At 44.5% G+C, this 23,964-nt stretch overlaps 1 protein-coding gene across 1 annotated transcript in view; it reads left to right on the forward strand.

Moving 5' to 3' along the window:
- Positions 1-9,052: 9,052 nt before the first annotated feature.
- Positions 9,053-23,964, forward strand: part of MAP7 (microtubule associated protein 7) — a 188,729-nt gene continuing 173,817 nt past the window's right edge. Inside the window, exon 1 of the mRNA XM_054023725.1 lies at positions 9,053-9,175. Within this exon, the coding sequence (XP_053879700.1) occupies positions 9,115-9,175 (61 nt within the window). The 5' untranslated portion in view covers positions 9,053-9,114. The remainder of the gene's footprint in view (positions 9,176-23,964) is intronic.

Here is a 23,964-nt window from a genome sequence, read left to right on the forward strand (position 1 = left end):
AAGAAATATGAGTGAGTAGTGGTCGCTGCATCTGAGAATGGTACTAATTTACTTGACTGCAGGCTCATATGTTGAGAGTGAAGCAGTGGGCCATGTTCACTACCACTGTACTCTCTGGAGAGAAGAGGAATGCATATAATTATACCCTGATTCCTATAATTATAGCAACTTATTTCCAAAGTTATAGCCCTTGAATGTGTACAACACAACTTTATCTTGTAAAGTGTCAGTGTCCTTCATATACACAAGGAATTCTACAAATTCTTAATATAACATTAAGAAATCCCTAACAAATCTATGATAGTGTTAAATACACATTGGGTGACATCCTGGCTCTGCTGAAGTCAAAGGGAGTTTTGCCATTAAACTTCAATGGAGCCAGGATTTCACACACATTTTCCCTCCAATTGTGATTCAATATTTTTATCTCAACTATCATATATAATGATTAATCTTTTTTCCGGAAGCAAGGATAATATCTGTCCCAATTTGTTGACAGCTGTGTCAACACCCGGTTGTTCCTCTTTACTGTACTTTGACTCTAGTTTAACTTATGGTTCATAGTCCACTCCTTTGAGTCTGTTTCTTTGATTTGAAGCTTCTCATAAGTAGCTCCTCCCTCATATAGTAAAAGGATGAGGAAATTAACAAGTTGTTAGATGAGGATACGAGTAAAGGACTAGGACAGGGGTAGGCACGCAAGCTGATTTTCAGTGGCACTCACACTGCCTGGGTCCTGGCCACTGCTCCAGGGGCTCTGCATTTTAATTTAATTTTAAATGAAGTTTCTTAAACATTTTTAAAAACCTTATTTACTTTACATACAACAATAGTTTAGTTATATATTATAGTCTTATAGAAAGATCTTCTAAAAATGTTCAAATGTATTACTGGCATGCGAAACCTTAAATTAGAGTGAATAAATGAAGGCTCGGTACACCGCTTCTGAAAGGTTGCCGACCCCTGGACTAAGAGAATCTTGGTACTGACTGGCATTTTGCTGTAATGTATGATGGCTGTTTGTTGTGAAGAAGATTTATGTTTATTTCATCATTTGTCAGTGGCAGGAGAATTGTGTGTGCACATGTGTTTATGTGCATGTGTGAGAGAGAGAGAGCTATTTCTCCACTTGAGTAATAGGGAGAGCTCTCTGTTCTGGAGATCTTACTGGAAAGTATAAGGACCTTCCATTCCAGGTAGTGGAGCAAAATCTTCCCTCGAGCATGCGTGTGTTAGGCCCTTGCTTCTAAAGCCATCTCTTGGGGTATGTCTACACTACGGGATTAATCCGAATTTAGATAATTCGGATTTGAGAAACAGGTTGTATAAAGTCGAAATGAGTGCGGCCACACTAGCACAGTAATTCGGTGGTGTGCGTCCAAGTACCGGGGCTAGCGTCGATTTCTGCACCGTTGCACTGTGGGTAGCAATTCCATAGCTATCCCATAGTTCCCGCAGTCTCCTGCGCCCATTGGGATTGTGGGTTAAGATCCCAGTGCCTGATGGGACAAAAAACATCGTCGCAGGTGGTTCTGGGTACAGCCTCACTTCCTCCCTCCCTCCCTCCCTGCATGAAAGCAACGGACGGCAGACAACCATTTTCGCGCCTTTTTTCCTGGGTGGGTGAACACTGCAGACTCCATACCACGGCAAGCATGGAGCCCGCTGAGGTCAAGACAGCACTCATGAATATTGCAAACACCTCGCGCGTTCTCGTGGAGTTTATGCTCAGCCAGGACCAGAAAAACGAGGCGAGGAGGCAGCGGCGGCGGCAGCGCAGCGACAAGCATGATGAGGACATGGACACGGACACGGACACAGAATTCAGTGAAACCACAGGCCCCGGTGCTTTGGAGATCATGTTGTTAATGGGGCAGATTCTATCCATGGAACGCCGATTCTGGGCAAGGGAAACAAGCACAGACTGGTGGGACCGCATAGTGTTGCAGGTCTGGGACGATTCCCAGTGGCTGCGGAACTTTCGCATGCGTAAGGGCACTTTCATGGAACTTTGTGACTTGCTGTCTCCTGCCCTGAAACGCCAGAATACCAAGATGAGAGCAGCCCTCACAGTTGAGAAGCGCGTGGCGATAGCCCTGTGGAAGCTTGCAACGCCAGACAGCTACCGGTCAGTCGGGAATCAATTTGGAGTGGGCAAATCTACGGTGGGGGCTGCTGTGATGCAAGTAGCCAAAGCAATCACTCAGGTGCTGCTACGAAAGTTAGTGACTCTGGGAAATGTGCAGGCTATAGTGGATGGTTTTGCTGCAATGGGATTCCCTAACTGTGGTGGGGCAATAGACGGAACCCATATCCCTATCTTGGCACCGGAGCACCAAGCCACCGAGTACATAAACCGCAAGGGGTACTTTTCAATGGTGCTGCAAGCACTTGTGGATCACAAGGGACGTTTCACCAACATCAACGCGGGCTGGGCGGGAAGGGTTCATGACGCTCGCGTCTTCAGGAACACTACTCTGTTTAAAGGGCTGCAGCAAGGGACTTACTTTCCGGACCAGAAAATAACCGTTGGGGATGTTGAAATGCCCATAGTTATTCTTGGGGACCCAGCCTACCCCTTAATGCCATGGCTTATGAAGCCATACACAGGCAGCCTGGACAGGAGTCAGGAGCTGTTTAACTACAGGCTAAGCAAGTGCAGAATGGTGGTAGAATGTGCATTTGGCCATTTAAAAGGTCGCTGGCGTTCATTATTGACTCGCTCTGACCTCAGCCAAAGAAATCTCCCCATTGTTATTTCTGCTTGCTGTGTGCTCCACAATCTCTGTGAAAGTAAGGGGGAGACCTTTATGGCGGGGTGGGAGGCTGAGGCAAATCGCCTGGCTGCTGATTACGCGCAGCCAGACACCAGGGCGATTAGAAGATCACACCATGAAGCGCTGTGCATCAGAGAAGCTTTGAAAACCAGTTTCATGGCTGGCCAGGCTACCGTGTGAAATATCTGTTTGTTTCTCCTTCATGAAAACCCTCCCCCTTTACTGACTGATTTTCTGTAAGGAACCCACCCTGCCCCTTCCCCCAGCTTTCTTTCAAACCAAATAAAGTCACTATCATTTAAAAATCATTTATTCTTTATTAATAGATTAGAAAAAGAGGGAGGGAACCCGGGTGGTATTTGGGAGGAGGATTGCTGGGAAGGAAAAAGCCACAAAGAAAAGGTTAAAAAAATGACAGCCTTTTGCTTGGGCTGTCTACTGGGGTGGAATGGGAAGGTGTACGGAGCCTCCCCCCCCGCGTTCTTACACGTCTGGGTGAGGAGGATACGGAACATGGGGAGGGGGGAGGGTGGAACAGGGGCTGAAGCGGCAGTCTGTTTTCCAGCAGCCGTTCCTGAACCTCCACCAGACGCCGGAGCAGCCCCAGCGTTGCATCCTTCATCCTCTGGTCTTCCTGCCGCCATCTCTCATCTCGATCGTCTCTCCTCTCCTCACGTTGGTCCCTCCTCTCCTCACGTTCACTGACTTCTTTCCTATACTTTGAAACTGTTTCCTTCCACTCATTCAGATGAGCTCTGTCACTCCTGCTGGATTGCATAATTTCAGAAAACATGTCCTCCCGCGTCTTCTTCTTACGACGCCTTATCTGTGATAACCTTCGGGATGGAGGAGGGAGGCTTGAGGAATTTGCAGCTGCTGTAGGGAGGGGAAAAAAGAGAGAATTGTTTTAAAAGCTACATTTTGCAGAACAATGCTTATACTCTTTCACGGTGACCAACACTGTTCACATTACATAGCACATGTGATTTCTGTGCAAGGTCGCATTTTGCCTCTTAATGCTGAGTGCTTGTGGCTTTGCTGCTAGAGATCACAGGTCTGGGCAACAGAATTCGGCTTGCATGCGGCCATGGTAAGCCATTGTTTTACAGCTTCTGCACCCTCCTTTCCCACATACCAAGCATAGCCTGTAGAGTGCTGCAGAAGCCTGGCCAATCTCAGCCAGTTGGGGGGGGGGCAGTGTGGGGGAGCTTGTCTGGGCCCCTTCAGGCAAGTAGAGTGCTGCGGTTTTTCTGTTAACATTCAGCAGCACCAGAAAACAAACTAACCCCCCCCCCCCCCGCCATGAATTCTCTGGGATGATCACGGTACCCCTCCCCCCACCGCATGGCTGGTATCAGGGAAGATCCCTGCAGGCACCAAACTACCCCCCCCCGCCGCCGACCCCCCCCCCTCGCCATGAATTCTCTGGGATGATCACGGTACCCCTCCCCCCACCGCATGGCTGGTATCAGGGAAGATCCCTGCAGGCACCAAACTACCCCCCCCCGCCGCCGACCCCCCCCCTCGCCATGAATTCTCTGGGATGATCACGGTACCCTCCCCCCACCGCGTGGCTGGTAACAGGGAAGATCCCTGCTAGCCAAACGCGGAAAACTTCAGGGCCAATTTCCCATCTGCGCTTGGCTAACTGCAGGGAAGGATTTATTTTCCGCCACAGGCAAACAGCCCAGTAGGAACGGCCACCTCTGTCCCCTTAATTAAGTTCCCGTATTTCAACCAGGTTACCAGGAGTGATATCACTCTCCTGAGGATTACACAACACGATAAAGAACGGATGTTGCTTGAATGCCAGCAAACACCGGGACCATACGCTGCCAGGCTTTGTCAGGCAATGATACCAGATTACTTGCTGCAAGCATGGCGTGGTCAAGTGTCCTACCATGGAGGAGGGAATAAGGATGCACTGCCCAGAAACCTTCTGGCAAGGCTTTCGGAGTACCTCCAGGAGAGCTTCATGGAGATGTCCCTGGAGGATTTCCGCTCCATCCCCAGACACGTTAACAGACTTTTCCAGTAGCTACAGACTTTTCCAGTAGCTGAACTGACCGCGAATGCAAAATCAGGCAAAGTAATCATTAAAAACCGTTTGCTTTTAAAACAAGTTTTATATTTTAAAAGGTAAACTCACCTGAGGTCCCTTCCATGGGGTCAGAGTCTTGGGTACTGGCTTGGGAGGCTTGGGAGGGTACTTCAGTCAGGGTGATAAAAAGATCCTGGCTGTTGGGGAGAATGGAGTGCTGTGTGCTCTCTGCAAGCTCATCCTCCTCCTCCTCCTCCTCCTCTACCCCATCGGCAGAATCCTCAGGCGTCGAGACTATCCCCGACCCAGAATCCACGAACAAAGGTGGGGTAGTGGTGGCAGCCCCCCCTAGAATTGCATGCAGCTCGGTGTAGTAGCGGCATGTCCGCGGCTCTGACCCGGAGCGACCGTTTGCCTCCTTTGTTTTTTGATAGGCTTGTCTGAGCTCCTTGACCTTCACGCGGCACTGCTCAGAGTCCCTATTGTGGCCTCTCTCCATCATGCCCTTGGAAATTTTTTCAAAAGTTTTTGCATTTCGTCTTTTAGAACGAAGTTCTGCAAGCACTGAATCCTCTCCCCATACAGCGATCAGATCCAGTACCTCCCTCACGGTCCATGCTGGTGCTCTTTTTCGATTATCAGCCTGCATGGTTACCTGTGCTGATGAGGTATCTGTGGTCACCTGTGCTCTCCACGCTGGGCAAACAGGAAATGAAGTTCAAATGTTCGCGGGGCTTTTCCTGTCTACCTGGCCAGTGCATCCGAGTTCGGATTGCTGTCCAGAGCGGTCACAATGATGCACTGTGGGATAGCTCCTGGAGGCCAATACCATCGAATTGCGGCCACACTAACCCTAATTCGAATTGCTAAAATCGATTTTGGCGCTACTCCGCTCGTTGGGGTGGAGTACAGAAATCGATTTAAAGGGCCCTTTACATCGAATTAAATGGCGTCGTTGTGTGGACGGTTACAGGGTTAATTCGAATTAAAGCTGATAAATCCGAATTAAAGTCGTAGTGTAGACCAGGCCTTGATGTTGGCATTGGCCACTATTGCTCTGCCTTTCTTTTTCTCGGAAAGCTGATGGAGAATGTATGGTGAGACAAATTTGGTCCCACTTGCAATTCTGAGATTTCTAGTTTGGCTTTACTTTACACCTTTGTATGACAATGAAACTAAACTACCATCTTTGGTTAACTGACTCCTAGCAATTGATGAAGATCAGTTGGTAGGTGGGTTGTATTATAGTAGTGCTTAGGCCTGGCCCACAATGCTAGGCAGTGTATGAACATAACAGTCCCGGCTCCAAAGCATTTACAATCTAAATAGTCTTTATGCTGATCTAGGTGTTCATACTGATTCTTTCAGGTGTGCCAGCATCCTTGGATACCTTTTGACAGTGAGGTTTTGTTGAGATATGTGGATCTTCAGAGGAGTGGACAGGGTGTCTGGCCAATTATATAGGCATTATCTCTTGAGTAGTTTTGTTCTTCTTGTCTGAGGTCCCAGAGGGAAGTTTTGGGTAGTTGCTCACGTTTCCTGCCTGGGCCAAGAGGTTCTGCTTTTGTCCCCTTTCCATGTATAGGGTATGTGTGAGGCTGCTGAAAGAGACTGATTATTTGGGCTGAGCTGGCATCAGAATGCCGATGAGACACAGCTTGGTCTCATTTTCAAAAGATTCAAATGGTGTGATGAGTTTGTTTTCCCAGTGTTTGGGTAAGACTGAGATGTGGATGAATGTGAGCAGGGTGAAGGAGAGGCGATGCTAGTGGAGTAGGGGAAGGATCAGGAGGATGGTTCTTTCTCCCATTATTGAAGAAGTTTGTCCTACTCTTTTTGAGAAATTCAGTTTGGGTGTGCTTTGGGATCCCTGACTGCTTCTGCAATCTATGGTGCCATCTCTCCTCCCCACCCTCATTTACAGCTGTCTATATCTCTCAGAACAGTACTCCACTACATCCATCCATGCCTTTGTGACCTCCAGATTAAATTATTGCGTTGTACTCATTTAAAAAGGTGGAAGAACTAAGACCTTGTATAGGTTCAGAAGCTAAAACTCTGCATTAAGATTCCTGGTAATTAGGGTGGGATCCATGAAAGGACTTAGGCATTGCACTGCTAAGTGTAGGGTGACCAGATGTCCTGATTTTATAGGGACAGTCCCAATATTCGGGACTTTGTTATATATAGGCGGCTATTACCTCCCCACAGCCCTATTTTTTCATACTTGCTATCTGGTCACCCTAGCGGAATGTCAAGCTCCCTAACTTTCAGGTGCTTAGAAAATCACAGGAACAACACTATGATCCACAAAGCCAAGTTAGGCACCCAGCTCCCTATACAGTGCATGAGGAGAGAGAGGTTCCTAAGAATGTGACCTACAAAAGCCAACACAGTAGGCAGCTGTCTGCCTAAGTTAGCCAGTGGGAGATGCTAAGGAGGGGGGTGTATACTAAGCATTGCCCCTCTCTTGGAGATTGCATCTAACTCTGCTTAGGGATCTCACTGAAGGGAACCCAGTACCTGGAGACAGGCAGCTTAGGTTTTTCTTGCAGAACTGAGTTAGGTGCAGTGGGGTCACCCACCACTCAGGAAAGGGCTCTAACCACTGAGCTATAGAATAGTCTGATGTGGGGCTCTCTCAGGCTCTGCTGTTGAAGCTGTTCTACTGTGGATAAATAATGAAAGGGTGTTTGGGGCAGGAGAACTGGACCCTAGGTCTTCCACCTCCCAAGTGGGTGCCCTAACCACTAGGCTACAGAGTCATTCTCTTCTTCCCCTCCTGACCAAGGACTGTTCCACTGTGGATAAATACTCTTTGTGCCACAGGAGAGACTGAAGAAGCCCCACATCAGAATATCCAGTAGTTTAGTCTTTGAAGCCTCCTCTTGAGAAACAGGATTTGAACCAGGGTCTCCCCTTTGGTAGAGAGGGGAGGAATTGAACCAGGGTATCCCCACAGCCTAGGTGAGTGCTCTGACCATCAGCACCACCACCAGGATTTTGAATGGGACCTATTCCAATAGGTGTGCTCAGAGTGCCTACCATCTCAGGCCCGATAGGTGGCCCAATGCCTATCTTCCCCTGGTTTGTGATTCTCTGTGGGGCTTAGGCAGGAGATAAACATCTGTACACCTAGAGGGAGGCAGCAATGCACATGCCCAGAAACAGAAATATAGGTGCTGCCGTGCTGAGGAAACTTATACCATGAAAATTTAGGTGCCAATGTCTACAGCATTCAATGGCAGTTTTGTAGATCACAGTGAAGCCCAAACTGGGACTTAGGTGCCTAAGTCTGAGGTTTAGGCACCTAAATGTTTGTGGCTCCCACCCTTACTGCCTAGACATGCTGCTTCCTGAATCAAATCACCTTCAACCAGATTATAAATCTTTGGGGACTGGAATAGGTCTGAGAGAAAAGCTCTTGGAACAGCCAAACCTAGAGAGCAAGCTTAGGATGTGGTTTATATTGCGTATAGATCAAACCCCCAGGAAGGGGCAGAATCTGAAGACTGGCACAAGTCTATGTGATCTGTTAAGGGCATTCAAAACCGCTGGGATATTACATCTGCCTGAAGGTGAATTCCCAGCTGCTTAGTGATGTTAAGCACTACTAAGCATATCACAACAGTTTTTAGTCAGTTGCATTTCCTTCCTAGTCTCTTCTGGCTGCAAGTCCCTGTTCTTTCTTTGATTAAGGAACCCCCGTACATCTTGGGTCCTAGAGCTTAGAAACCACCTCGCCTCCCACAGGACAGGAGCGATCAGCCCCCGCCCAACCCTATACACGGAACCGAACCGGCTCAGGAAGCGATAATGAAAGAAATGCAAATCCCCAGTCAAGATCTGCACAAAGTCTGAATCCGGTCTCCCAATCTGGGAACTGGATCCTTAGTTCCAGCTACTTCCATGCCAAGCCCGTGGGAAAGACGTGCCGCGATCCCAAGGGGGATGGGGCAGGCCCCAGGGCTATACGCTGAGCACGCAGCCGCGGGGGAAGCCGGGGATCAGATCAGCAGTAGTCCCGTAAGAGCAATGCCGACTGCCAGACCCGCACCGGCCGGGGGCAGCCCTGCGGGCGGCCGTTCCCCCCTGCAGGAGGTTGGCAGGGCGAGCCCAGCCTAGTCCCCTGCCCCCACCCCCGCGCCGGGGGCTTATCCCCAGCGCCCTGCCGCACCTGCCCGCGAGGTGGCGCTGCCGCGGGGAGGCCCCTCCCGGCTGGTGCGTGGCGCGCTCACCTGCCCGCCTGTGGCTGCGGCTCCCGCGGGGCGGGGCGGCTGAGCTCACCGAGGAGACATGGCGGAGGCACGGGCGGCCGGAGGCAGCAGCAGCAACGCTCCCCGCCAGAGCCCTGCAGGTGAGACCCCCGGTCCCGCACCCCGGGCGCTCCAGGCGGGAGCGCAGCCCTGGGCAGGGGGCCGGCTGCGCGGGTTCCGCGCGGAACGCGGAGGGCGCCGGCGTTCTAAACACCTCCCCCACCCCAGCGCCGCCTTCCCCGGGATAGAATCCGGCTGCTCCGCAGGCAGCGAGCGAAGGGTCTCTGCAAGCACCAGCCGCCTCCCAGCTGTGGCGAGCGGCGCTGAGGCTGGGCAGGCGGGGAGAGACTGTGCCTAGGGGCTGCTGCAGCCTCATCCCGCAGTGTCTGGGGGATGGCCTGGTCTCCGTGCCCGGCATCATCGTCCTCCTCCTGCCGCAACAGGTGCACAACATGCCCCGCTCGGCCCCCTGACTTCAGGGGAGGCTTTGTAACGAGGGCAGGATCCGGCCCCGGGAGGGGGAAGGATCCCCTGGGATGGAGGGGGTGGAATTAAATCACAACAATCGTTGCAAAACTACTTAAAAAATCTCCCGCCAGCAGCCCTATTTGGGTAGGGGAAGGGCTCTGATTCCTCCATGTCCATGGATCCTAGCTCCACCAGGGCAGGGCTTTCTATCCGCTTGTGCGATGAGACTGACCCACAGCAGCCTGCGGTCAACCGCTTGGAGTAATTAGGCAGGATGTATGTGTAGTTAAGGTGATCATTTCCTGCTTCTCGAGGTCCGGGTCAGACTCTGAGCCAATTTAGACGCACTTGTCCCCTTTTAATTAAAGTGGCATCAACTCATATCACCGCAGTTGGGTTGCTGGTATTTTTATTCTAGAGTCATGTGTTTTTAGGGATTCACTGCTCAACTCGAAATGTTCATTGCGGCTTAACACCCGCCTCCTAGCATACAACGCTGCAGGGTGTGTGTTTAATTTAAATGGAATACTTTCTGTTCAAACGTACTTATGTGAATGCAGTGGATGCAATTAAAAATTAGACAATACAATTGGCAGTAGTTAAATTTACTGTGGTATTTGCAGCGTTTCTCACTCTAAACATATATAATATAATACCACACTAAAGATATTCCTGTGTAGTAAAGTACCTAGTTGCAATCCTGTTTTTAGTGGTGATTGCTATACATATACGTGTGAATTGTTTAAAGATGCTGTTTCTATTGCTAGAATCCAAAAGCAGTGTGTCTGAAATTTGCAGGCCACTGTTCCATAATGTGGATTAATGCCTTTGGGTGTTTTAGAATAAGAAAACATTTAACATTAAAATATAGCAATTCCCCACAAAATTTAGTTAGTCACAGATGCAATAACATGAATACTGCACATGAGCTCCCAATATGATTTGGTTGCTAAGAGAGCTAACGTGATTCTTGAATGTACAACGACAGGAAAATTGAGTGGAAATGGGGAAACATTAGTCAGACCATTATTGGAATACTGCATCCATTTTCAGTGTCAACACTTTAAGGATGACCACAAATTGCAAAGGATTCAGGAAAGAGATACAGTATCATTTGAAATGTGAAAAACCCTGTTTTACAGTGAGATACTAAAGGAGCTCAGTATATTTAGTTTATTTGGGAGGATTAGGAGGGGTTTGAACACAGTCCTTAAGAACGTACATGTGGAGAAGACTTCTGATAGCAGAGGGCTCTTTAATTTATCAGACAAAGGCATAACAAGGGCTGGAAACTGAAATTAGACAAATTCAGTCTACTCTAGAAATAAGGCTGCTTTTTTAAAAAAACAAAAAAACTGTGAGGGTAATTAACCACTGGAACAACTTACTGAAGGAAGAAGTGGTGGATTTTTTTCATCACTTGAATGAAATCTTTAAATCAAGATTGGATGTCTTTCTAAGAGATGTTCTAGCTCCATCGAAAGTTATGGATTTGATGCAGGTATTAGAGGGTGAGGGTCTATGGCCTGTATACAGGAGGTCAGACTGGATGATCATAATAGTTCCAATCTGGCCTTAAAAATCTGTGACTAATTAAATGTTGATGCTTTTTCCTTAATTTGTCAACTCTATGCTTTGTACAGAGGGAGGTGGAAAGTTGGTTTTATGTTGATTAGGGTATCTCCTGTAAGGAGGTATATACACCCTACGAGCATTTAAAAACTGTTCTATTTTGGTTTAGGAGTGAGGAGGATAGGAGACAGGTTTCAGAGTAGCAGCCGTATTAGTCTGTATCCGCAAAAAGAACAGGAGTACTTGTGGCACCTTAGAGACTAACAAATTTATTAGAGCATAAGCTTTCGTGGACTACAGCCCACTTCTTCCGAAGTATGCATCCGAAGAAGTGGGCTGTAGCCCACAAAAGCTTATGCTCTAATAAATTTGTTAGTCTCTAAGGTGCCACAAGTACTCCTGTTCTTTTTGAGGATAGGAGAGTTTGGTTTATATAATCAGATCAACTGCTGCTGTTACTTTAGGCACAGAGGTGGCTTACAATCAGATACAGGAAAGGCGTTGTCTCTTTGGCATGTTCAGGGTGGTATATATTGAACTGAACTGATTAAATCCCTCCTTATTTTTCCCCCTCCAGACCATGATTCCACTTCTCTCTTACAAAGTTTGTATTCACCTTACCCTGAGGATATGGCTGAGTTTCTCAAATATTGAAGTGAAGGTTTTGCTTAAAACAGTGTACAAATAGCACATACTGTTGCTTGTTGATTGAAAGTGTTTGTGCAACAAATTAAATATTTTAAACAAATATTTTATGTAATGGTATGGTGACGTGATTGTAAATAAACAAAGTGGACCTACCCATGCAAATATTGAGACCTATCCTCCTTCCTTTTGTAAATGTACTAGGGTGGTGTCTCTGTTTAGAATTTTGGTTTATTATCACAGACTTACAATCATCGCTCTAAAGTTCAGCTTCTGAAAGGGCAAGTGTCAGTTAAGGCTTGTGTGTGTAAAAGCAAAAAACAAAACAAGCAAACAAACATAACCCGATTACCCATGCTCCACACATGCATGCACGCGCGCACACACACACACAGAGCCCCTATGGACATTTTTTTATCTTTTTTGAAGAATGGGTTAAAAGAAAATTCTTAATTTTAAAATTAAGTCTAAGATTGTTGACACAAGATTTTCCCTGCATCATTATTGTTGTTAAAACTAATTTTTCCTCTAGGTATTTATGAAAACAAACTTCCGAGAAAGTATTTTAAAAGTGTAAACACATTCTGAGTGCAAATTACTTATAGCTTTTAAATGATATTTAAATCACGTGAGTGGTATTTCTGATAATTCAATTTACTATTGTTTCATATTATTGTATTTAATTTGCTTTTTATCCATTTAAACATTGTTTATAGATGATCAAATCTGTTTGCTTTGCTTGCTAGAAAGATTGATCCTTAAACTTGCTTGTAGTGTCGAAGTTCATCCACAACTTGTTCATGTGTGAAGTGTCTGAGTTAAACTTTAGCAATTAAGCTGTTTATAGTCCATGTACGAGTAAGTCCTACTCATCATGGTATCTGAGTGCTTCCCGAGTATTTAAAAATAAAATAATCTCCTTTCCTTCTATCCCCACCAGTAGGAAAAATACCTCTGTTAGGATATTGGGGGGGGGTGTGTGTGTGTAGAATTTATTCAGGGGAAGCTGGTCAAATAAATTAGTTTTCATTGAGTTTTGAAAGCCAAATTGCATAGTCTAGGTCTAGGTCCAGCTCCTGTGATGGTTCTGTCTCTTGTGGTCAAGAGACTCCCCCTATTGCTTGATAGTTTTATTGGTTTAGTAAAAAGTAGCTGTTGTGGAGGGAGATGCAGTCCTCAGGTAGCTAGGGCCAGTCCTGGGGAGGGCTTTCAATATCAGGACAGAGACTTTGAAAGGGGTGATGAGATCATAGTGCCCTTTACTGTTGAGCAGATGGGCTGCTGAACTTTGGGAGCTGTTTCTGGGTGAGTGGCTTCATTCCTAGGTATGAGTTGCTATAAATAAGCATGAAGTTGATGTGGCTCACCATGGATGGCCAGGTGTGGGACTGGTAAAGTGGGGCACAGTCGTCTGGCTTCAAGTGTTCATTTGAAGAAAGAAAGAAAAAAAAAAAAAAAAAAAAAAAAAGGTTGCCATAGGTATTTGGGCATCTAATAGCATTAAGAAATCCAAAAGGAACCCAATGCTGCAGACCAGCATATCAGTCTGAGAGGAGAGCCCCTCAATACTGGGGGATATCAAAAATGACATTTTCAGAAGCACCTCACTCTGCTTGCCAGCATCCACCTCATTTTTGTCTGGGTTCTGCTTAGCCAGCTGCTGTTTAATCAGGTGCTAATTTTGGCTGCACGTTGATAGAGAATGGTACTCCTTATGGCTGAGGCAAATGAGATGCTATTGGAATTATGTTTAAATCTTTGATCTTGCAGTGAAAATGTTTTAAGATATAACTGCTTTATTCTCTAACATGTCCTGTCTTCTGTAAAAAACTATAAACTTGTATTGTTAATTTGGATAAGTGTTCCTTGCTAGCTTGGTAAAGCAAACGATTTAAACTTTCCTTCTGTTAAGCTTGGTGAGAAGTCTAGTCTGTTATTTATGCTGTTACAGTGTGAACAAAATATTGTAATTTAATTTGGTATGATCAGTTTGAGACTTTTTTAAACATGTATTGCCCTATTATTAAGGTATTTTGGAAAAAAAATACAGTGGATGCATTCCTAAAATGTACCTGATTATATATGGCTCCTTCCTAGGCTTCATTTATTTTGATAGATTGTGTTATAACACTCTCAGATTTACATTCTATTTTGGGAATCTGATTTTCCCTTCTGTCTGCACAGGTAGATCCTATTTACTGTAATAGGAGATACTCTTCATTGCGGAGAACATTGAACCCCTTAATACATCATATAGGATTGTGACACTCTCCTCAAGGCACCCAGAATTGTAAGCCAGTGTGTTAGAGTGAGCTTTGTTGGAGATCAGACTGTGTCAGCTCCAATCCACATCACATCTCCAGCAAACTCCTTGAGACTCTGCAAGTCTTAACTTTGTCTTGCAGGTAACAACCAGTGAACCCCAGTTCTGAGTTTGCCAGAGTCCAGAGCCTCTCACTGTCCACTCATAAAAATTAAGTTTGGTAGCAAGAGATACACCAGCCTGCTGGTTTCGCTGCGGACTTGCACTTTACTTCAATATAACAGCCCTGACATGGTTCTTAGTAAGACGAAGAATAAGATTATTAATAAAGAACAGATTTTAGTGATACTAAGCAAGAGAAAAAGAAATGGGTATAGTTACCTACAAAACAAAACACACTTTCTAGTGTCCTAACCTACCTTTTTTGCCTAAACTGCTTTCTCACTTAAATCAAGCTACCACATCTTCAGCCGTTCCGGCAGGAGGATCCAGCATTCACAGATTCAGATGATGCTGTCTCCTCTCTCCCCTTAGTGTATTTTTGCTCCCCTTATATTTCCCAAAGTCCATAGTCTTTTTGTCTCAAGAGCCAGGAAGACCTCTTGGGGGCCAGAGTTCGCAGTGTCCCCCGGTGTGCTCACCAAGCTGTTTCTTCTGCTGCTTGTTAGCTTGAATGCTTTGTTTACCTTATATGTAAATGTACTTTCACTGTTTATCAAGTCTGCCCCCAAAACATATTTTAGGAAGATATTTCCAGCACACATACGTAATTCCTTACACACCATACATCATACAATGATACTCAGGAGCATCATGTCACAAGTTGTTATAAGATACCTTACTCAATACACTTTTATACAGTAGTACAATAATATCGTATACAAACAATTGATTTAATTGCTTATTCCTTGGGGTTGAGATCTCATGTTTTCCCCATGAGGTATTTGGATTCTGATTGTTACAGGTAGTATAAGAATCTGAATGAAAACTTTTTTGGTGCTAGCTGTTCCTCTCAGTAAAGTATCACTTGCTCTGTATCCAAGCTTTTCATTCTTTCACCACTAGGAGGATCTCATGCACTTCCTCTGTTGAGGGTCTGTAGGAGTCCAGAATATTGGTATGTAATTATTCACAAAAATAACTCGGACGAGGCTTTTCATGTGTGTGTTCTTTAATCTTGCACCAGAGGTGTGAAGACTAAACCTGACCCAATAGAGCGAAAGGTTGCTGAAGTGATTTACAAACCTAATCACCAAAAGCAATGCAGCATGAATATGGTGCCTTAGTACTAATGTAGGACAGACTTGATACAGCAAAGATATTTTAAACTTTGAAACTAAACGGTCATTTGCTATGAAGAGTGATTATGCAGAAGAGATTACTCATTTTTTTTCTCTCTCCCACTCTTTTCAGTTTTGTAAATGTATTTATTTTTAAACGTGTCAACTATATCCCCATTATGAGGGCTTCCCACCATTTCATTTGGGAACTAATTCAAGTTACTTGTCATTTTTCCTGCACGTGAGGCATGGTTTGTTGATTTATCTGGATAGGGCTTTTTGATGAAGAGTTTTGACTTGAGCTCATTTCTACTCAAAACAGTGGATCAAACTACACCAAACTTTGAAATTCTGGATTTCAGATCTGGCTCCAAACTACTCAGCTGACCTCCTCCTGTTTACAATGGGCTGAACCAAAACTCTAGCTTTGAATGCTTTAACATTGAGCTTCAGGTTCATCTGCAATTCACGTGTATTATTTTCTATAGCTGCTTATGTGACATGGCTTTTTTGTATAATAAATTTTGGATTAAATGTAATAGAGATTTTTTTTAACTGGATTTAAGGAACCTCTTCCCCCCCCCCCTTTTTTTTTGGTTTGTTTTTGTTTTTTGTTTTTGAAAGTGGACAACCCAGTTCATTAGTGTCTTCTCTTGGTAAGTAATTGTATATGCACGGACCATCCACTGGGGAAAAGTATGAGACCATTTTAGATATACTGTATATTATATAATGCAGGGCATGCTACTATTCATGTTCTCCCTCTTACGACAGTTTTCTTTTCAACTAGAGTTTAAAAGCTCTGCATGAAAAATATCTGTCAGGTGAGGCATGGACAATTGGTTTGTGTACTTACTTCCTTCAGTGCTAGTATAGAAAGAGAACTTTGTTAACATATTTGAAGCTCCAGGCACACTGTCTGTGTTGACGAATACCTCCATTTTCAATGTGAAACTATAAATTATTTCTTGAAATAAAAAAATCAGTTTGCAGTAATTTCAGAGTACCTCGGGCTGACATTTTAATATAATTTATTTCTGAACACAGCTTGATGGATTATACAAGAAAACAGGAAATACATATGAAGGAGTTCAGTTGCTTTAAAGATGAAAATGATTTGTTGCTGAAAATGTAATTAAATCTGATCACTGTAATAACTGCCTCAATTAAGCAGGCACTACGTGATCTTTAAACAATATATTTTCCTTCCCACTTGAAAAATATGAATGAAAGTGAATCCAAAATGCAAGCCTAAACATGTAGTTAGAGCAGTGGTGGGCAACCTGCGGCCCGGAGGCTGCACGCAGCCCATCCGTGATCACGGTTCGCAGTTCATGGCCAATGGAAGCTGCGGGCGGCTGTGCCTGCGGACGGTCAATGTAAACACTGTCTTGTTGCCCTCCAGCGGATTACCCTGACGGGCCACAGGTTGCCCACCACTGAGTTAGAGCTTAAATAATAGTACTCCTTGCACACCCTCATCTTCTCCAGGGAAGAGAAATTTTCAGAATCCTTGTCCTTTATAAAGCTAGAGAACCGACCTCCTAGGAGAATTTGAAAAAAGAGGTTGCATGCACACACACTATCTGTTTAGGGGTGAAAAATGATATGACCCAAAGTTGCATTTGTCAAATTCACTAAGAGCTCAATCCCACAAACACGTGCCGACTCTAGCAATTTTATTGCAAGTCTTGTTATGTTTGGTGTTTTTCTTAAAGCCTTAGCTCCTTGAGTCATGTTATTACAGGAGAATCTCAGCTCTCATTAAAAATAAATAAAAAGGTAAGTTTCCAGCCCACATGGCTGTGGGGAAAAGCTTGAAAACATGAATCCTAAAGTCTCCAATACCAGAAGGCAAATAACACAACCCCAAATGTATTTTTAAAGTTAATCTCATGCTTTTGGGGGGCCTGGTTTATGTTTTGTGAATGCTCTGGGTTGACAATGCTGGGGGTGGTACTCACAGGAGTAGTCCTGTTTTCTGTATGCGACTAGTCACCTGAGTAAAGTTACTGACATGCACAAGTAGTCTCAGGGTTGGTGCTTAAGTTTGTTAACCAAGGTGAGAGCTGTGAGGAAAGGAAGACGTAGTCATCAGCGTTTTTTCTCCAGATATTTTTTTTAAAAACCATGTGTCCTATCCTTCTGAGAAATGCTGCCACCTACCCAACAGCTCTAACTGGCTTAAAGGGTTTCTCTCTAATTATTAATGCACTAGGAAGTCAACTGCTGAGTTGGTGATAGCAATGAACAGAAGGCTAAGTCATTTATAGGATTTCATTTATATGATCTTATCTGTGTGGTAATGTGATGGAGAAACTTTAATTTGATTTTGGCACATTAAGATTCCTTCTGAAGTATGTTCTCATTTCTATAAAAGGGCTTGGTACACGTAGTTATTTTCAAAGTGTTTTGCAAACATTTAATCCACTATGAAGTAGGTAGGTCAACATTATCCTCATTTTACTGCTGGGGAAACTGGGGTAGAAGAGGTTGATTGTAGAGCCCAAGGTAATGGAGGGAAGTGGTGTTAGTGCCAGGATTAGTAGTAGTAATAATAATATGCTTTATTATTTCAGGCTTGCAGCCCCATTCTCAATCCACACGCTAGTGCCTCTTCCTTTACTGAACCAAGACAGCACTCTTTGAAGTCAATATAAGGTCTTCCATTGATGTCAGTGGGAGCTGAATCAGGCCCTGTATGAATAAAAATGATTTGACTGACAGTAATCTAATACTGTCAGGGAGGGATGGCTTAGTGGTTTGAGCATTGGCCTGCTAAACCCACGGTTTTGAGTTCAATCCTTGAGGGGGCCATTTGGGGATTTAGTGCAGGATTGGTCCTGCTTTGAGCAGGGGGTTGGACTAGATGACCTCCTGAGGTCCCTTCCAACCCTGATATTCTATGAATATATATTTTATTGTTAATGTTACACATTGGTTTCATTGATGATTTTTTTTAAAGTTTGTTTAATCACAGCATTGTATACTATGTATACTTCATTTAAAAAAAAATGTTTAACTTGATGTACAAGAACCAGAGCCGGCTCCAGGGTTTTGGCCGCCCCAAGCAGCCAAAAAAAAAAAAAAAAAAGCCATGATCGCGATCTGCGGCGGCAATTCGGCAGGAGGTCCTTTGCTCCGAGCAGGAGTGAGGGACCGTCCACCGAATTGCCGCCGAACAGCTGGACGTGCCACCCCTCTCGGAAGTGGCCGCCCCAAGCACCTGCTTGGTAAGCTGGTGCCTGGAGCTGGCCCTGACAAGAACAAGCAATAATAATCTAGTACTCAGTGTCCTTGAATTCTGTGATTATTCTCTGGGGCCCACTGATCATAGATTTCTGCTGCTTAAATTCCTATGTATTTTGCACTGATGTATGCATAAGGAGTCAGAAGGCGGTGTAGGGCTTGTTGGTTTTTTTTCTGTTTTGACCTTTGTTTGTCCACTTGAACTGTGCACTATGCCAGGTTTAACCCCCTTGAAACAGAATAGCCAATTCTAGACTTCTAGTTTGTTATTGCTAGCACCTTTATAATTTTGGAGGTGAAAAGCCTGCTTTGTTATTATTTAGGTTGGAATAGCACCTAAAACGTTCATGGTCCTTGCCTCTAATAATTTACAGCCAGAAACAGATGGGTAAAGTAAAGGAATAAATATACAATCAAGCTGATCAGGATGATGATAGTTCTTTATTTTCTTGTATGTAAATATTTACTCTAACTGCTGGACACATTTATTTAAAAAATAAATATCATTGGCAATATTTTATGTACTGTGGTTCAGGCCTATAGGTTAATATTGACAATTTACAGTATAAACTGTATCCAGAGTCTTATTTATTAGAAAAGAGATGTTAGGACAAGAAATAAGAATTAGTAAGTATTATTTCAATCCCAACAAAGAAAAACTGAGTCTCATTCTCTTTCTCGTTCTGGGTTTGCTTTCTAAAGAAACACACTATTTTTCTTTAAACTCTACTATCCCATTATTTGTCCTCCTCTCCCCCAAATACATATTTTAGTGGATGTTAGATCGTTTATTCCAATTTAAATGAATGACAGTGTTCTCTGATTCTTCAATTAAAATATTCTAATTCAAAGAATGGAGACTTAGTTAACGAAACTGCTGTATTTTCAGGGCTTTGACTTTCAGAAGTGAGTTAGCTTATTGCTTATTTAAATCTATTCAGAGCACATCTAAACTCTTGTCAGTGGTATTCCATCTTTTTGACTAACGGGAAGTTTTTTTTCTCACTCAATAGTATTTTATCACCACTGGTTACTGCAAGACACAATTTCTTGAATGGAGCAGGGGCATGTGGGTTTAATAGAAAAATACCATTGATTCCTATCATATATTTATACTTAATACCAAACTTGTTTAAATTAAGTTAATATTGTTACATATACTGGTGCATCATCATAATTGTTGCTTTATATTACAAAAGTGCCTAGAGACGCTTATCAGGATGCTAGCACTTCAAAAACCTATTGTAGGACATGGTTCTTTCTTCTGACTTTATGACCATATATAACAAGTACAGTAACTCCTCACTTAACGTTAAAAGCAACAGAGGGTCCTGTGGCACCTTTAAGACTAACAGAAGTATTGGGAGCATAAGCTTTCGTGGGTAAGAACCTCACTTCTTGCATCTGAAAGCTTATGCTCCCAATACTTCTGTTAGTCTTAAAGGTGCCACAGGACCCTCTGTTGCTTTTTACAGATTCAGACTAACACGGCTACCCCTCTGTCACTTAACGTTGTAGTTATGTTCCTGAAAAATGCGACTTTAAGCGAAACTATGTTAAGCGAATCCAATTTCCCCATAAGAATAAATGTAAATGAGGGGGTAGGGGGAGGTTCCAGGGAATTTTTTTTTTTTTTTTTTTACCGTACAGTACTATAGTTGGGAGGTGCCCCTGTGTGCAAAGTCATCACTCCTCCCCACTCCCTGTTGAACGGCGCAAGCCAGCTGATTGCCGCGGGGGGGGAGGCGCTGATCCGCAGGGTCTGCTGGTGGGCGGGAGGTCCTGTGGGGGCGGGGCGTAGGGGAGCTAATGGGGCTTGCCAGCTGTGGACAAAGCAGGCAGCCAAACAACGTTATAGCGAAGCATTGCACAACTTTAAACGGAGCATGTTCTGTAACGGAGCAGGGACGTAAGACTGAAACAACGTTAAGCGAGAGGACGTTGAATGGGAAGTTACTGTAGATTTAATAAGCAAGAGGAAGGAGAAGGGGAGGGAAAGCAAGGGTAACAATGATAAGATTATGTGATTGCATCGACAACCTAGTAAACAGCTTTATTAAATCAGACTTATCAGTAATATTTTATTGAGATAATGCTCTACTTCTACTATTTCCAATTTATAAAAATATTTTAATTTTTTTAAGTGTCTTCACTATTAAGGCTACTTGTGTTGCGTTGTAGGCTAATGGCTTTATGAATAGGAATATACTGCATCAATTTGAATTGAGTACAGTTTGTGAATTTGTTATGTTAAGCCCTGTCAACACTACTTTTTATGAGTATGTAACAAGTTAGTGACATGGTTGACTGTAAACATGTTTAATGTCAATGTTCAACATGGTTAATGCTGTGAGTGAAAATGTTAGTTATTTTCCCTTACAGACAGTCTGGGCTGGCAGATGGTTGTCTTCTTAAAGCAATTTTGGTATATTATTTTTGCAGTGTAAAATGGGGACCCTTAACCATACCTGTAACTAGCTTGGCTGGTCCTCCTACATCCCTATACTCTGTGGAATAGGACACACCAGACTGTCTTGCTCCCTGTTCTGTTTTGGGTGTATGTTTTCTAGGCACTTTATCCCCGTTTAAGGCACTATGGGATAGATGTCCAGATTTTCCCAAAATGGACCCCAAAATTCCTTTGTAGGATACCTTTTATTGGATAGGTGTGGGAATGAAGAGGAGTCCAGAGCCTGGGAATTTCCAGTGATACTCTGATAGGCAAAACTGGAATCTAGATCCTATGTAGGTGGATGATATTATCTTGTTTTCTGCGTGTTCTGCACTGACTAATGACCCTGCCTTGAGTCTGATGATTTTAAATCAATCCCCGAAGGGAAAGGGAAGGTTTGTAATCTTTGTCTGCTTGCTGTATTTTTTTTAAAAGGCAATACTTTAATTGATTTAATCTTTGGCAATTGACATAAGAAAAGAAGCTCACCAGAGATGACCGATGTGAAATTGATCTAAAAAAGGTATGCCTGTGATGATCTTCTAATGGGGTTCTCACTGAAGGGAGGGTGTAGTGGGGCGGATTGGCTGCCCACAGACCTGGACGGGGAGGAGCCCCTCATTGAACCCTGGTGGGTGGAGCCAGGCCATGCTCAACCCTCCCACCGGAACTCAGTGGGTGGGACCGGAAGTACAAAAGGTGTGCCGGAGAACTCAACTGGGAGGAAGCCACCGGAGGAGCCAGACACCTCCTGTGAGCTCCCGAGCTAGGAGGCCTCTGCTGACCCCGAGGGAGCCGAGGACTGGCCAGGACCACCAGGGCCATTTACGGACCTGAGAACGGAGGAGCTGCAAGCCCTGACAGAGGCCCTCTTCCCCGACAACCAGGACGACCCTCTACAGAGCCAGGTGCACCCTGAGGGGGAGTTGGGAAGTGGCCCAGGGGTAGCCGACCCAAGTCTGGCCGCAACGCTAACAGCAAGCGAGTCGGCATGTTGCGGTCAGGATTCCCACTGACCCAATGGCAGACCGCTCTGCCACTACTAGGGCCCTGGGCCAGGATGCAGTGGAGAGGGTGGGCCTGTGTTCTCCCCTCCCCCTTGCCATCCCTATCCATGGGTGATGTCTCCCCCTCTCTTAGGGGAGAAGCCTGTGCTTGTCGGTCCTCCACCAGAGCTAGAAGACCCAACGGTTTGCTGCCCAGACTGAGTGCAGGCTTGAGCCTGGGACACTCTGCTGTCTCGCCCTGACCCGGAACGGGGGCTCCGTAACTGTGTGTGTTGTTCAGCCCCGATCACAGGCCCGAGCTCAAGTCTCCCGTTGCCCCGCTGATTCCCCATGTCAGGCGACCCCCAGAGGTGTAGTGGGGCAGATTGGCTGCCCACAGACCCGGAGGGAAAGGAGCCACTCTTTCCTTTCCCCCCCCCCATGGACTACACAGGGGGGAAAAAAATCTGCCCACGCTTATGACCCAGCTCTCTTCCAGTAGAGTCCTCAGAGTTCTTCTGTTCATTGTACCAGAAAGATGTTAAAGCAGTTTGCCCTTTTTTACCCCTCCCATAGTATTTTTACTCCGTTATAATAAAGTTCTAAAATGTAGTGATCTTGTGTTCATTTAGTTTGACTGCTCTAAGTCCAGGCTGATATACATGGGAGGAACATTAAATGCTAAACACACACATTCTTCAGTTAATTTGTCTTCAAAATGCTATTGGATCGATATTTTCTCTTTTAAAGGAATTGTATTATTGTAGAGGGGAAATTTATTCCTACAGGGGAAGCAGTGATATCTGAGCAGTAGACTGACCTGCAGTGGCACTTGCCATGCATCATTACATAACATATGACAACTTTCTTTAGAGAGGGCACAATCCTGCGAACACTTTGCATGCTGCCTGAGCAATTCCTTTGGTGGGATTCTCTTGAAGTGGAAGGGTGCATCTTTACTAGGAAAAAAGTTTGTTCTTATCATGTGATAGTTAACACGTTGTAAATAACAAGAGATAAAATCCTTGTGAAGGCAAGGCAATTGGTAGCTTTCACACAAGTTAGTAAGTCAAGTTAGACCAGTGGTTCTCAGCCAGGAGTATGTGTATGCAGAGGTCTTCCTGGGCGGTGAGGGGGGGGTGTACATCAACTCATTTAGATATTTGCCTAGTTTTACAACAGGCTACAGAAAAAGCACTAGCAAAGTCAGTACAAACTAAACTTTCATACAGACAATGACTTGTTTATACTGCGCTATATACTATACACTGAAATATAAGTACAATATTTATATTCAAATTGATTTATTTTATAATTATATGGTAAAAATGAGAAAGTAAGCAATTGTTCCGTAATAGTGTGCTGTGACACTTTTGTATTTTTAATATCTGATTTTGTAAGCAAGTAGTTTAAGTGACTTGAAACTTGAGGGTACACAAGACAAATCAGACTCCTGAAAGGGATAGTAGAGTAGTCTGGAAAGGTTGAGAGCCACAGAGTTAGACTCTGGAGGAGCCCAGGGCTTACTTAGGCTAGGTCTACACTGGGGGGGGACGGGTGTCGATCTAAGATACGCAACTTAGGCTACGCGAATAGCTAGGCGTATCTTAGGTCCATTTACTTGGCTGTGAGGACGGCGGTGAGTTGACTGCTGCCGCTCCCGCATCGACTCCGCTTTCGCCTCTTGCCACAGTGGAGTTCCAGAGTCTACGACAGAGCTATCGGGGATCGATTTTTATCGCGTCTACACTAGACACAATAAATCGATCCCCGATAGCTCAATCACTACCCGCTGATCTGGCGGGTAGTGTAGACGTACCCTTAGAATTGCTAATTCAATTGGAAACTGCAAAGTACCTTCTTTTCACTAGGATTTTACCTCATGTTAGTTACAACGTGTTAGTTATCACATGATAGGAACACAACTTTTTTCCTAGTGAAGACCAGCCATAGGTTCCAAGTGGGCAGATCCCTT

This window comes from Malaclemys terrapin, chromosome 3, assembly GCF_027887155.1.
Source record: "Malaclemys terrapin pileata isolate rMalTer1 chromosome 3, rMalTer1.hap1, whole genome shotgun sequence".
NCBI classification, from domain to species: domain Eukaryota; kingdom Metazoa; phylum Chordata; order Testudines; family Emydidae; genus Malaclemys; species Malaclemys terrapin.